Source organism: Bos indicus, unplaced genomic scaffold, assembly GCF_029378745.1.
Source record: "Bos indicus isolate NIAB-ARS_2022 breed Sahiwal x Tharparkar unplaced genomic scaffold, NIAB-ARS_B.indTharparkar_mat_pri_1.0 scaffold_62, whole genome shotgun sequence".
NCBI classification, from domain to species: Eukaryota; Metazoa; Chordata; class Mammalia; order Artiodactyla; family Bovidae; genus Bos; species Bos indicus.
In genome coordinates, this window is record NW_027223725.1 from 1 (window position 1) to 14,887 (window position 14,887).

Genomic DNA, 14,887 nt, shown 5'->3' on the forward strand with positions numbered 1-14,887 from the left:
TGCCGTCTATGGGGTCGCACAGAGTTGGACATGACTGGAGCGACTTAGCAGCAAGCAGCAACTTTTACTTCAGTTTATGACTCTAGACTTTAATAAAAAACAGACAAATGCACAGAGCTAACTCTGATGAAAGTTTATAGAAATTTCTGTATTTGTAAATAATACTAAAAACAAGAAAAGTGTTAGTCACTCAGTCGTGTCCTACTCTTTGCAACCCCAGGGACTGCAGCCTGCCAGGCTTTTCTGTCCATGGGATTCTCAAGGCACGAATACTGGAGTGGGTAGCTATTCCCTGCTTCAGAGAATCTTCAAAAAAGAAAAAGAAAAAAATCAATCCAATGTTAACATGTTCATGCATACAGACATACACTAAAATGGGACTATATACTTATTAATTAGTAAAAGAAAAATTGTCATGTCAATAAAATCAGGATAATTTTTAACTGATTGAAAATGTACATAAATATTTGAGGATGATATTATTTTAATTTTTTAAAATAGACTAGGGTACAGACATACACAATGATACAAAAATAGATAGCTCTGCTTGTGAATTTTTAATTTCCTCAAAAATCTACCATTTGCATGGAACTATATTTTAAAATTTAACGCAGTTGAACATAGAATAGCACTAATATGATTCTTGTAAACATTTTGGAAAATATAGAAATGTGATGAGACTTATCTGTGATGTGAGTGTGGAGTGTACTGGAAATGATCAGACCTGGGCTTGAATGATGAAAATCCACACTCCCAAATCCCAGCATCTCTACTAAACACACATGAGTGTTGTCAACTACAAATCGGCACTTGCCAAGAGCATTGCTGGGGACTCAACAAGGGCGTTCGCCATCTGCCTCTGGGGAGAATGAACCCTATGGTGCTGCAACTGTTGACTTCAATCCCCTCGAGGGAGTTCAGGGTGGACTGAGGCACTCTGCTCCAGGAAAACCTGGTGGGACAGGTCTTTAGAGAGTTAGGTATTTTCAGGAACTGCTTTCATGATCCCAATCCTTGTCTCTCTTCATATCTAGAAAAGCACTAAACCACTAAATGATGACTTCAGTTCCTCACGACTGGCAGAAAACGTTTCGTAAAGTAAGTGCTTGATTGCACTGAACTCCCCCTTCACCAAAATCAGACTGACCTTCCCCCACTGTCTCTTTGGAGCAGTTTCTGAGTTATCTGAGGTGCTGTCTCCTGGGCTGCTGTCCTCATTTTGCCCCAAATAAAACTTAATTCACATCTCTCAAATTGTGCATCTGTTTTAGCTGACAGTGTTCATTTTTCAAAGCAAAGAGCAACTAAGAAGATACGGCATTTCCTCTTTAACTGTGATAGGCATATCCATCACTTTTTCTTTCCAAGAGCCTTGTTCAAGACACACAAAAAATGAATTTCATAGTGTGGAAATCTCACAGAAGCACCTGAACCAGTGAACATCGGAGGTCACGGGGTAAGAGTACATGGAAAAATGCATTCTCACTGCCAGATATTTGGGCAATATTAGGAATACCATGATCTCAATCTATCATGAAAAATGTCAGTTTTCTGCAAATTCCACCTCCTATATACCTCCCATGATCTATAGCTTAATAGTCCATTGAATTAGTATATTTTTCTTATCGGTATAGAGGATTGTCTCTGCTACTTTAACTTCTGAAAAATTCTGGAATGCTGAGTTCATTCTATTAACAAGGGCACTTTCTTACTCCTGTTCTAGAGAGCTGAATTGCATCCACATGTAAATTCATCACGGCATTTCCCCGACTTCCTTAAGATCCCAACACCAAACAACATCCCAATGGGAATCTCTGGTACCGGTGCCTCCCCGTGTTGATCGCTCACAAAGGGAATGTATTCAACATTGAAAGTCACTATGTCATGTTGAGACTTCATGATGCTCTATAGAAAGCCAGGATACAAACAATGGAGAAAAGGCTCTGGAACACGAGGGAGACGAAACCTGAAGAGCTTGTTTTCACTATTAAAAAAAAGGCGGGGGGATAAGATGATAACAAGCACTCCAGGCAGAAAAATTAGAAGCAGAGAACTAAAGGTTTGCAGATTCTCAGTTCAGGCATTTCAGGAGGAAAAGCAGACACAGCCCCAGACCCGGGACACGACAATTACCTGAGAAGCTGCCATTTCCTCCTCTTCTTCCTCCTGCTCTGCATCTTCTGTGGGGATATTACGTCTCAAACTCACATCTGCATGTTGAGAAAATACCTTCAAAGGCATCCATAGAGCCGTTTAACCTGCAACTGCTGCAGTGAAAAAGAAGAAAGGGTTTTCTTGTTTCTCTCACCCTTTTCTGAGCTCTTTTCTGACTTTCTGTGTTCCTGAGCTGTAGTGGGTAATCAAGACTAACCTGATATGCTAATCACATCCTGGTGCTCAAAGCTATTTGCAGATCTTGCTGGCTAGTTCCTCTCCCTTTTTGCATTACGGAGAGCAGGCCGCAGAACAATTCACGAGAGACAAAGGACCCTACATCTTGGCTACCTGACCCAGCCTATGAGGGTTTTGAAGAAATGCAAGAGGAAGACCCACATTCAGGAGCCCTGAGGGAAACCTCACACCTGAGACCTCAGGAAGGGAGGATTTAGGGCGGGAACTTCTAGAAGCAAAGGTCAACCTGATTCCCTGGGGAGGGGCTCTTTCTAGGTTGTGGAGGGGAGGGGAGAGGTGAGTGTTTGGTGGGAATCACCTGAGGGTCTTGGGTTCCTGCCAGGCTTTTTTTTTTTTTTTTTTTTTTGAGTTGCGAGTTAAGTTTTATTGGGGGCAAAATGAGGACCACAGCCCGGGAGGCAGCATCTCAAATAGCTCTGAGAGACTGCTCCCCCTGCCAGGCTTTACTTGCAGAATTCTTCCCACAAATCTCCCTCGTCCTTAGTTTTTTTTACCCCCCTCTGCAGCCTGGGGACACAGATTTTCACAAAATGATTTGCATTGTGACCACCTCTCTGCAGGTGTGGCACCTCCAACTTCAGAGACCAGGAGCCTAGAGGTGTTTCCATCAAAGCTTTCTTTGAAAATAAACCAGAGGCAGCGGGAGGCCTGGCGAGCTGCAGTCCATGAGGTTGCAAAAGGTAGGGCAGGGCTGAGCAGCTGAACTGAACTGAACTGATGGTTAAAACAGGTTAGCTAGTGGGAAGCTGCTGTATAGCACAGGGAGCTCAGCTTGGTGGTCTGTGCTGACCAGAAGGGTGAAATGGAGATCATGGGAGGGAGGTTCAAGAGGGAGCAGATTTATGTATACTTATGGCTGCTTGATGATGTCGTACAGCAGACACTAACACAACATTGTAAAGCAATTATATGCCAATGAAAAATATATATGCATCTCAAAAGGAAAAAAGGCTAAACAGACTGGCCACCCAGTGGTGGAGAATCCATCTGACAGTGCAGGGGCCATGGGCTGGATCCCTGGTCCAGGAATACTCCACATGCTTTGGGGCAACTAAGCCTGTGCGCCACAACTGCTGAGCCTGGGTGGGGCAGCTTACTCTTTTAGAGGGCAAGAGGCAAATGAAAGATGCTCACCAGCGGGAAACAATAAGAAATGCAAACAAAGCTACAATGATGCATCACCTCATGCCAGTCAGAATAACAATTAGCAAAGAGCCCACTAATAGTATCATATTATAATTCTTAGCATGTTCTCCAGGCTGAAGGGGCCTGGAGATCAGGGAACCTCCTACACGGCTGGAGGGAATGTAAACTGGTGCAGTCACTCGGGAGGACAGTGTGGAAGTTCCTTAAAAAACGGAACCTCCTGACATTCAAGGAAATGAATTCTATGAAAAGTAGACAAAACAGATTAATTGACAAACTGACAAGTTTTGCAGTTTTTAGTAAATCCTCTGCAATTCTAAAATGACCAGTTTGGATGTAGCATTTCTAAATTCTCTAAGTTAAATGTGTACGAATACACATACACTCACATATTCCTTCTTGGTTTTCTCACTGCTAACATGTATACCTTCAGATATTTATATATTGTATTCAATGTGTGTTATATAAATTATATTATGTATGCCAAGGCCATGAGAAAACAGTTCCTTTAAGCCTAGATAAGAAACATGTGCTAAGAATTATACTGGGTAAGATTTTACAAATCTTGGTTCAGAACTTTACTATCATGGCTTTTAATTATTCTTTTGTGACTTTGTTAAATTTACATTTGCTTAAGTGAGCCCCTGAAAAGCTTTAGCTAACAGAAGAACAAAGGACAATTGAAGCAGGTGAGTTTCTGACTCTAGGTCCTGAGAGAATTCACAGGAAGCCTTGAGGGCCCCTGAGGAAGGTCAAGGCTAGAACCAGGCAGAGAAAGCTCCAGTACTTGGGGTTCAGGCCTTTATAAACGACCCTGGGTGAAGTGCTGTGGGCTCCCCAACTGAGCGTGGATGGGTCCATTCAAACCAAGAGGAGCAGGATTCTGGTGAGCTCTGAGGGTGTCATTGAAGGGGGGCCTGTGCAGTAGACCCTGGGGTTCCGCAAGACTGCTCATCTCAAGGAAGGGGGTCACCTAGTGGAGGTGCTCACAGGACTGGCTGGTGTGAGTTCAAGGACCTGCAGGCTGCCTGCTCCCCAGACAGACGCTGAGGCAGCAACAGCACGGACCAGTCAGGGAAGCTCTCAACAGTACTCTGTATGGTCCTTCTTATTAGAACCATCACAATGTCCGAGTAGTTTCAAAATGGGAGAGGAGATACAACATAGAAATGGTGGGAAATATATGAACTTATGAGAGTTTCACGCCAGTAAGGAACTAATTTCTACAGATGCCATGCCCCTGTGCTACAGATAGTTTATTGTAACGTTATCTTTCCTGCAACCTTAAATAGGTGGGAGAGGTTAATGCTGGTGGTGCGTTCACCCTTCACTCATTCCATGTCAACTGTAACACTAAAAAACCATTCACTTTTATTAATTAACATACATTAATTTTACACAGATGGAATAAAACCTTTTACAACTGTTGTTTGATCCTTGATTAAAAGACAGATTACAAGCTTCTAAAAACTTTCCTTTTTCTCTGATGAAATGATCTGTGAATGTGATTTATGTCGCTTACAAAATGGAGGCTAATGTAGTAAATATGGATGGACATTTATTATACTAATATGACTTTTCCAGAAGAGTTTTCTATACTCACATCAGGTAGCAGAGAAGGTGTCCTTGCTTCAAGCCTGCCAGGTAATATGCATGATTTCTCTATGTTGATGTTATAAAAATACCTTAGATTTTAATGAACAACCCTTGTTTTATGCTTAAAAAGCAAGTGACATAATTACTGAAAACTTAGAGCAAACTTCCGTCTTACTTTGAATTATTCCCTGAACACTTACATCATGGTGACAACACAGATGTTTGACATCAGTGACAAATACCTCCATTTAGAGGTTTGGTGTGCATATAACATTACTGTGTTCTTAATCCTATAAATTGGAGAATAAATATAAATGATTCCCACCTAATATAGAAGGGCTTCTCTTGCAATTGAGGCAACAACCATCAGAAACAGAAGTTCATATATACAGTAGAAACAAATCACAGCATAGTAACTTGAGAGTTGAATTACATTCGTTTTGGTTCCTGAATGATCTCAAATAACAATATAAACAAGGATACATGAATAATAATTATACCTCTGCAAATATCCACCCCTTCATCTTGTGATCCATACTAACATATCAATTTTGTACGTGTTTTAATTATGGCATACTTGCTACAGTGTTTCTGTTTAGAGTAATTCAACAAAAGTGGTACTAATGAAATGCTTTCTAGTATGAATTCTCTGGCATTGATTTCCTTTTGCTGTTTGATTAAACACTTGTCTACATTTTTGTATTTCATTCATGTATCTTTCCAAAGTAAACACTCATTTTTTCAAAATTGTATATTTAGGACCAACCTTTTTTTTATCACTGATTCATTTCTAGGGTTTCTCTGCAGTATGTATTCTCTGATGGTGAGTGAGGTGATGGCTGTGATGAAATCCTTTGCCACATTCCTTACATTTCTGATATTTGCCTGCAGTATGAATTCTCTGATGTTGAGAAAGACCTGAACTCCGGGAAAAGGCTTTGCCACAGTCTGTACATTTGTATGGTTTCTCCCCAGTATGAATTCGCTGATGTACAGTAAGACTCATACGCCAGTTAAAGGTTTTGCCACATTCTGTACATTTATAAGGTCTCTCCCCAGTATGGATTCGTTGATGCTGAGTAAGAAGTGAATAACGGGTAAAGGCTTTGCCACATTCTGTACATTTATAAGGTCTCTCCCCAGTATGGATTCGTTGATGCTGAGTAAGAAGTGAATAACGGGTAAAGGCTTTGCCACATTCTGTACATTTATAAGGTCTCTCCCCAGTATGGATTCGTTGATGTTGAGTAAGATGTGAACAACAGATAAAGGCTTTGCCACATTCTTTACATTTGTATGGTTTCTCCCCAGTATGAGTTCGCTGATGTACAGTAAGACTCAGACGCCAGTTAAAGGCTTTGCCACATTCTGTACATTTATAAGGTCTCTCCCCAGTATGGATTCGTTGATGCTGAGTAAGAGGTGAATAACGGGTAAAGGCTTTGCCACAGTGTGTACATTTATAAGGTCTCTCCCCAGTATGGATTCGTTGATGTCGAGTAAGATGTGAACAACAGATAAAGGCTTTGCCACATTCTTTACATTTGTATGGTTTCTCCCCAGTATGAGTTCGCTGATGTACAGTAAGACTCAGATGCCAGTTAAAGGCTTTGCCACATTCTGTACATTTATAAGGTCTCTCCCCAGTATGAATTCGCTGATGTTGAGTAACACGTGAACAATAGATAAAGGTTTTGCCACATTCTGTACATTTGTATGGTTTCTCCCCAGCATGGATTCGCTGATGTTCAGTTAAATATGAACTCTGATTAAAGGCTTTGCCGCATGCTGTACATTTGAAACATTTCCTTTCTGTATGAATTTTCCTATGTCTACTTAGATTTGGTGAGTTACTAAAGACTTTCCCACATGTATTACACTTGTAATGTTTCTGCTTAGTCTGAATATTCTGCTGTTGAATAACTTTTGAAGACTGGTTAAAAGCTTTAGCATAATCATAACAATTATAAGTCTTCTCTCCAATATCAATACTCTTATACATATTAATAGTAAGATTTGAGCTTTGACAAAATATATTCTTATACTTATTATGTTTAGAATTGTCTGAAAATTGATGTCCCTGTTGTTTCATGAGATATGAGTCTTGGTCAACATTATGCCCAGTTTCACTGCATGAAGAGCTTCTCATTCCATCATGTATACTCTTGTAATTATTGGGGGTAGAGCTCCTGCTTAAGGCATTACTCATGTTGTTACGCTTGTAAAGTTGTTCCACACTAATTATACCTCCATATGTATTGAACAATGATGGTTGAATAAGGTCTCTCCCATTATTATCCACATTACAGATTTTGGAACAAGGAGAAAATAGTTGTTGGTTGAAGAACAATAAACCCTTGTTAAAGGATCCCTCAAAATGATTATATTGGGAATTTCCCCCCTCATTTTCAAGTTTCTGGTTTCCAGATATGTTTGAATGTATATTTAATAGACACCTATGCTCAGAGTTGTTTGAATGAGTATTTGCAGTAGAGACTAGATGACTTTCCAGATTTTCCACCTTTCCCTTCAGAGAACGTGTATGTTTCAAGAGTTGATGTGGGTCTTTGCTGACAAATATACACTTATCTGCGGATGTTGATGACCGAAATTGGTCATCTGAGATTGGTTTTTCCCTATTTGATTCACATCCTTGATTTCTTTTGGCGGTAATGTTTACATTATGGGAATCTGTACCAATTTGGTTTTGTCCATCATAACATGCTCTCTGTTCTTTATGTGCCCTCATATATTCCCAGTCTTTGGTTAAATGTAAATTTCCAAGGTGAAATCTTTCATATATTCCTAGCTTTGCTGTTGGGAATAAATCTTCTAAGCCTGGCTTTTGGGTCCTCAAACCCTGGGTGTCGTGAGAAGACACAGCTGAAAGATACCAAATAATAAGTTATTCTACTTACTATTCTCAGGGAATATGGTTTACAATTTACATACAATTAGCATACACTGGCTAGATTAAGCCTAAAACTGAGATAGAAGAAGTCAAGATGGCAGAGGATTCGGAAGACGTGGAGTTCATCTCTCTCCACAAAAACATCAAGAATACATCTTGAAGTGGAAAAATTCTCACAGAGCCCTGCAGAACACGGGCAGAGGAACTTGGACACCTGGAAGGACAAGAAAGATTCCTGCTGAGCCAGGTAGGACAAAAGAATGAGGGAGGAAAAGGAAGAGGAAAAGAAGTGGGATGGGACCCACAAAACCCTGGGGGGACTGAAGAGAGGAGAGGTCTCCCCATCCAGGGAAGCCCCTCACTGGGGGGAGCCCAGTTGGGACAGAAGGAGAGACTCATTCTCTGTGGGAAGAGAATGCTGCAACCAGTGTGCAGGACAGAGTGAGACCTGTACACAGGCTGCTGAGCCCAGCCCTGCCCACGCAGCCTGAGAGGGTGTCCACCGCTGCACACAAGGGCTGGGTGCTGGAATGTGGGGATTGGAGAGCAGACCCAGGCAGAGGACTGCGGTTGGCTGTGAGGAGACATCCTGAGGGGACAGGAGGGAGGGAGGAGCTCTGCAAACGGGATGCTTGTGGAGGAAGCCTGAACCACCAGAGAAGCAGAGCAGCGTTGTTGAGTGATGCCCAAAGGGAAGAACCCCACTGCAGCCTCTCTGCCCCTGTGCCTGTCCCTGCCTCTCCAGATACTAGGAATGGCTCCCACCTAGGTGGGTGATCTCACGACCCCCACAGCTGCTTCCTCCTCCCCAGCCGCCTCCCCAGTGGGCTCCAGGGGCACCTTCAGAGCACACGCCTGTGGGTGGTCTCAATGTTCAGATGGCACTGAAACCACAGCTGAGCCCCCAGGCCCTACCACTAAGAAAGAAAAGCTGAGATCTCTCCTTGCAGCTGTACAAACCATGGTGTTACACCCCACAACTGGCTTTGTAAACTCAGCCCCGACAGAACATCTGGATGGAAACGAGGCTCTGGCAGTCAAGACCAGTCTGGCTTTAGCAATTGTAGACTTTGTAGGCATTCCCATGAGGCGGTTGGGCCAGGTCACATCTACATTGCCTCCATAGCACTGCAGGGGGTCCAGCTCCACAATGAATGTACACCTGGGACATGAGACTACAGTGGATCTATGCTGGTGACCTGGTGAAAACAACATCTGAGAGACACCACGGTCAAGTGCCATCATGCCCATGGTTCAGGTGGGGCCAAGATCAATGCCAACACAGGGTCACATGAGAGCTCGCACAACACATGGATGATGACCCACAGAGCATGCTCCGAGGTGAACATCCCCCGAGGAGCAATCCTCAGTGGCTTCTCTCCCAGTGGGTGTGCTCCAGTCCCACTGGGTCAGAAGCACCATAGATCAGAAACACAGCTAAGTAGATCTGGGGACTCTACTCCACTAATCAGGAAGCAGACCCCACCCCTGACAGGGCAGTGACAGCCACAGAGGAAAGACGAAGCTCCCCTCAATATTCAGACAGGCTCTGGTCACAATAATAACAATCAACTCCCTATCAAGGGGATAAGGGCACAAGTCTCTGGACCACCTCACCCACCAGAGGGCAGACACCAGAGCAAGAGGAACTAGGATGTGCAGCCTGCAGAACAGAGACCACAAACACAGAACACTGGACAAAATGAGATGACAAAGGAGTATGGTGTAGAGGAGAAGTCAAGACAAAAACCTACAGGAACAGCTAAATGAAGAGCAGTTGGGCAATGTAATGATTAATTTTACCTTTAAGTAATCAAATTTACAAACAAAACATTTTCACAAATACTGCTGCTGCTGCTGCTAAGTTGCTTCAGTCATGTCTGACTCTGTGCGACCCCAGAGACGACAGCCCACCAGGCTCCCCCATCCCTGGGATTCTCCAGGCAAGAACACTGGAGTGGGTTGCCATTTCCTTCTCCACAAATACTAATGCCTACTAATTATTTAACCCACTTCTTACCACTCATGTTGTTATCTGAGCATGTTCTAATAGAATCTAAAATCGTAAATGATATTGACCTAGAACTAATCAGAAATAGATGGCATAAACAATAAAGTCCTGGGATGTTTCATAACAAACAAGATAGATTTAATAAGGTAAGAGTTCTTGAGAAATAAAATAAGAAGTGAGACTTGAAAAATACGGTGAGAACATAGGGAACTCTATTCAATGCTCAGTGGTCACCTAAATGGGAAGGAAATCTAATCAAGGAGGGAAATGTGTATATGTATCACTTATTCTTTCTGTACAGCAAACTAACATAACTTTGTAAAATGGCATTATTGGAAGAGAAAAATTTCTTTTTAAAGATTCCTTTATATAATCTATAAGCTTAATAGTGAAGAACAATCAGAAAAAAGCACGGAGGGAAATGTCTTAAATTCTCATGCCAAGAATATATTTTAAAACTCTATGAGTTAAATAAATATATTCAAGTATTTTACCATTAAGGAATTGGGGTAAATATACTTAACACATTTAATGTTAGTTCATATTAAAAAAAGAGGAACTTTAAAGTAAAATTCAGGTTTGCATTTTCTCATTTTAGCAAAATGTTTTATGCAGTGAAGAAAGAATTTGAGTATGAAGTTTATAAGGTCATGTGTGTAGTTTCTAGTGGGTTGGAAATTATAGGGTAGAAAACAAAAAATATTTGTCCCCAGTATTCCTAGAAGTGTGGCAATTTGTTCACAAGTCCACCCACACACTTCTGACTAGGGACAGAATCAGAACTTCTAAAAGGGCTTAATACAGTTACTCAGAAATGTGCACAGATTTTCTAAAACCTCCCCAAATGGAAGAGCTATCAGGTCATGCAGGTTGTCCCAGGCCAGACAAGTATTTTGGTTCTCACTGTGAATGTGAAAATTAACCACTGGAGAAAAATACATAAACGATAAAAAGAATCAGGAATGGGTCAGGAGATGACCCTCTATGACAGTGACAGAAATAAACCCAGGCTAATCCAAAATCATTTCCACAGCAGATCTTCTCAAACCACACCACGAAGTATGACTTCCTCCACAATGCTTGTCCCTCTCACCGGATTTTTCTGCTCCATCCATAGACACATACCTGGGTGCACGGCTGGCGTCTCCATTCTCCGTATATCCCAGGGATCCTTCATTTGCTCCAGAAATGTGACCAGGTCCGGCTTAGAGATCACAAGACCTGTTCATCAGAAAAAGGAATATGTGTTTTCCCAGATATTCATCAATTTCCAATCCAATATGTGTTCAGGTGAGAGAGAAGTCAAGGAAGAAAGTTAAAATAACCTTAAAAAATGATTTTACCAAGTAGTTTATTGGAAGCACCTTTAAAAGACAAATGCTCAAAATCAGGTTCTGATATTATGCTCAAGTACTACTAAGGCAAAAGCTAGTAGTAGAAATCCGGTTTTAAGAGGAGAGTGGCACTATTTTATACCACAGAACTTACAGAATTACCACTAACCTAGAATGAAGGATATGGAGGTCAAGAAGCAATAGTTAGAACTGTACATGGAACAACTGTACCATTGGGAAAGGAGTACATCAGGCTGGATATTGCCACCCTGCTTATTTAACTTATATGCAGAGTACCTCATGAGAAATGCTGGGCTGGATGAAGCACAAGCTGGAATCAAGATTGCCGGGAGAAATATCAATACCTCAGATATGCAGATGACACCACCCCTGTGGCAGAAAGTGAAGCAAAACTGAAGAGCCTCTTGATGAAAGTGAAAGAGGAGAGTTAAAAAGTTAGTTTAACTCAACATTCAGAAAACTAAGATCATGGCATCCAGTTTCATCATTTCATAGCAAGTAGATGGGAAAACAATGGAAACAGTGATAGACTTTATTTTGGGGGGGTCCAAAATCACTGCAGATTGCGACTGCAGCCATGAAATTAAAAGATGCTTGCCCCTTGGAAGAAAAGCTATGACAAACCTAGACAGCATATTAAAAAGCAGAGACATCACTTTGCCAACAGAGGTCCATCTAGTCAAAGCTATGGTTTTTCCAGTAGTCACGTATGAATGTGATATTTGGAACATAGAGAAAGCTGAGCACCAAAGAATTGATGCCTTTGAACTGAGGTGCTGGAGAAGGCTCTTGAGAGTCCCTTGGTCAGCAAGGAGATCACACCAGTCAATCCTAAAGAAATCAACCCTGAATATTTGTTGGAAGGACTGAAACTGAAGCTCCAATAATTTGGCCACCTGATGTGAAGAGCCGACTCACTGGAAAAGACCCTGATGCTGGGAAAGACTGAGGGCAGGAGGAGAAGGGGGCGTCAGAGGATGAGATGATTGAATAGCATTATTGACTCAATGGATATGAATTTGAGCAAACTCTGGGAGTTAAGGAAGGATAGGGAAACCTGGTTTGCTGCATTCCACGGGATCGCAAAGAGCTGGACATGATTTAGCGACTGAACAACAAGGAGGCAGATTACATCAAGGAAGAAGAAGGTTAGAATTATAATGACCCATAATGAAGTCTTTCTTTCAAATGTCACAAATACCCTTTTTCCCCTACAAAGTAGGGATCTGAACCTCTACTGGACAAAGCAGAAAATTCGAGGAGACATTCTAGAATGAACGAACCAAAACCCTGAAGGTACTTAAGGGATTCTGGAAGGCAGTTATCCTCACCCAAGGAGGCCAGGTTCCCGTAGTTCTCTAACATCACGTCCCTGTATAATTCCCGCTGACCGAGGTCCAGGCACTCCCACTCCTCTTGAGTGAAGTCTATGGCCACATCCTGGAATGTCAGCCGTCCCTGAAATACAAAGGACATGAGCCATGTATGTGACCCAAGATGAAACCAGCAAGAGAAATGGTTTTGATTTAGGAGAATGTCTGGTGTTACACAAGAATATAATTTTTATACAGCCGTATTTTCCACTGTATTTCTAACCCAGGAAAGGAGAATGAGATATGATCCACAGACCACTATAGAAACTATTCTGATCTGGAAGAGAAATTATAAAACAATCACACCAACACTGACCTATCTATTTTTGAGAGTTGTACTCGTGTGACACAGGATAAACTGTCTATCAGGGAAAGTATGTTAGTCACTCAGTCATGTCTGATTCTTTCTGACCCCATGGACTGTAGCACGCCAGGCTTCTGTGTCCATGGGATTTTTCAGGCAAGAATACTGGAGTGAGTTGCCATTTCCTTCTCCAGGGGAATCTTCCCCACCAAGGGATCAGACCCAGGTCTCCCACATTGCAGGCAGACTCTTCACCATCTGAGCCACCGGGGAAGGCCCTTATCAAGGAGACAGGAAATATTTTTAAAAAGCATGCTCTGATCTAAGAGTTCTGGAGTGGGGCCAATGTGCCACATTTTAAACAAGCTTATTTTAACTAGCAGTGTTGAAAATTCTGATACATCAATGACCATTCTGAATAGCAAAGAAGTAGACTAGTAAGGTAAGAATTTATACTTAACTTTGAATTTTAAGTGTTTTTCAAAATTGATGGGTCTGATAGAATAGTACCCATAGCAGCAATAATCTTTTGAAGTAATTAGTATATACTATATGTCTTTCTCGGAGAAGGCACTGGCACCCCAACTCCAGTACTCTTGCCTGGAAAATCCCATGGACAGAGGAGCCTGGTGGGCTGCAGTCCATGGGGTCTCGAAGAGTCAGACACGACCGAGCGACTTCACTTTGACTTTTCACTTTCATGCATTGGAGAAGGAAATGGCAACCCACTCCAGTGTTCTTGCCTGGAGAATCCCGGGGACGGGAGAACCTGGTGGGCTGCCATCTATGGGGTCGCACAGAGTCAGACACGACTGAAGCGACTTAGTAGTAGTAGTAGTAGTATATGTCTTTCTAACAGTTTTTACAGAGTCTTGAATGCACCACATAAATAATATAAAATCAACATTGTTGTTCCACCTTTTTGCAAATATTTTGTCAACCATTGCTTAAATGACAGATTTTTAATTTTCCTTCAGTTTATGTGAACTAAAATTTAACTAGTAAAACACAAATACACAGAGACAACACTAAAGAAAGTTTATACAAGTTTTTATAGGGTCTTCCCTGGTAGTCCAAGCTCCCAAGTCAGGGGGCTGGGTTCAGTCCCTTGTTAGAAAACTAGATCCCACACGCCACAGCTAAAGTTTGCCTGCTGCAACAGTCTCCCACATGGCTCCAAGATTCTGCAGGCTATGAACAAGACACAACTCAGCCAAACACATAAATATGTGTATTTTTTAAAAAGAACTTTATATAACTGGGGAGAATACCAAAACAAGAAAAAAAAATTAACATTTTCATGCATACAGACATATATTAAAATGAGACTATATACTTATTAAGAGTATTAAAGAAAAGCTAACATTCAGAAAACGAAGATCACGGCATCCGGTCCTATCACTTCGTGGCAAATAGATGGGGAAACAGTGGAAACAGTGGCTGACTTTATTTTTTCGGGCTCCAAAATCACTGCAGATAGTGATTGCAGCCATGAAATTAAAAGATGCTTACTCCTTGGAAGGAAAGTTATGACCAACCTAGACAGCATATTAAAAAGCAGAGACATTACTTTGTCCACAAAGGTCCATCTAGTCAAGGCTTTGGTTTTCCCAGTAGCCATGTATGGATGTGAGAGTTGGACGATAAAGAAAGCTGAGCACAGAAGAACTGATGCTTTTTAACTGTGGTGTTGGAGAAGCCTCTTGAGAGTCCCTTGGACTGCAAGGAGATCCAACCAGTCCATCCAAAAGGAAATCAGTCCTAGGTGTTCATTGGAAG

At 41.8% G+C, this 14,887-nt stretch overlaps 1 protein-coding gene across 1 annotated transcript; it reads right to left on the bottom strand.

Moving 5' to 3' along the window:
• Positions 1-5,944: 5,944 nt before the first annotated feature.
• LOC109571914 (zinc finger protein 678-like) lies at positions 5,945-12,878 on the bottom strand. Its single transcript, XM_019978435.2, has 3 exons — positions 12,763-12,878; positions 11,198-11,297; positions 5,945-7,145 (listed from the first exon to the last, which is right to left on the bottom strand). The coding sequence occupies exons 1-3, from the start codon at positions 12,794-12,796 to the stop codon at positions 5,945-5,947; spliced, it is 1,335 nt and encodes a 444-aa protein (XP_019833994.2). The 5' UTR covers positions 12,797-12,878.
• Between the last annotated feature and the right edge of the window lie 2,009 nt (positions 12,879-14,887).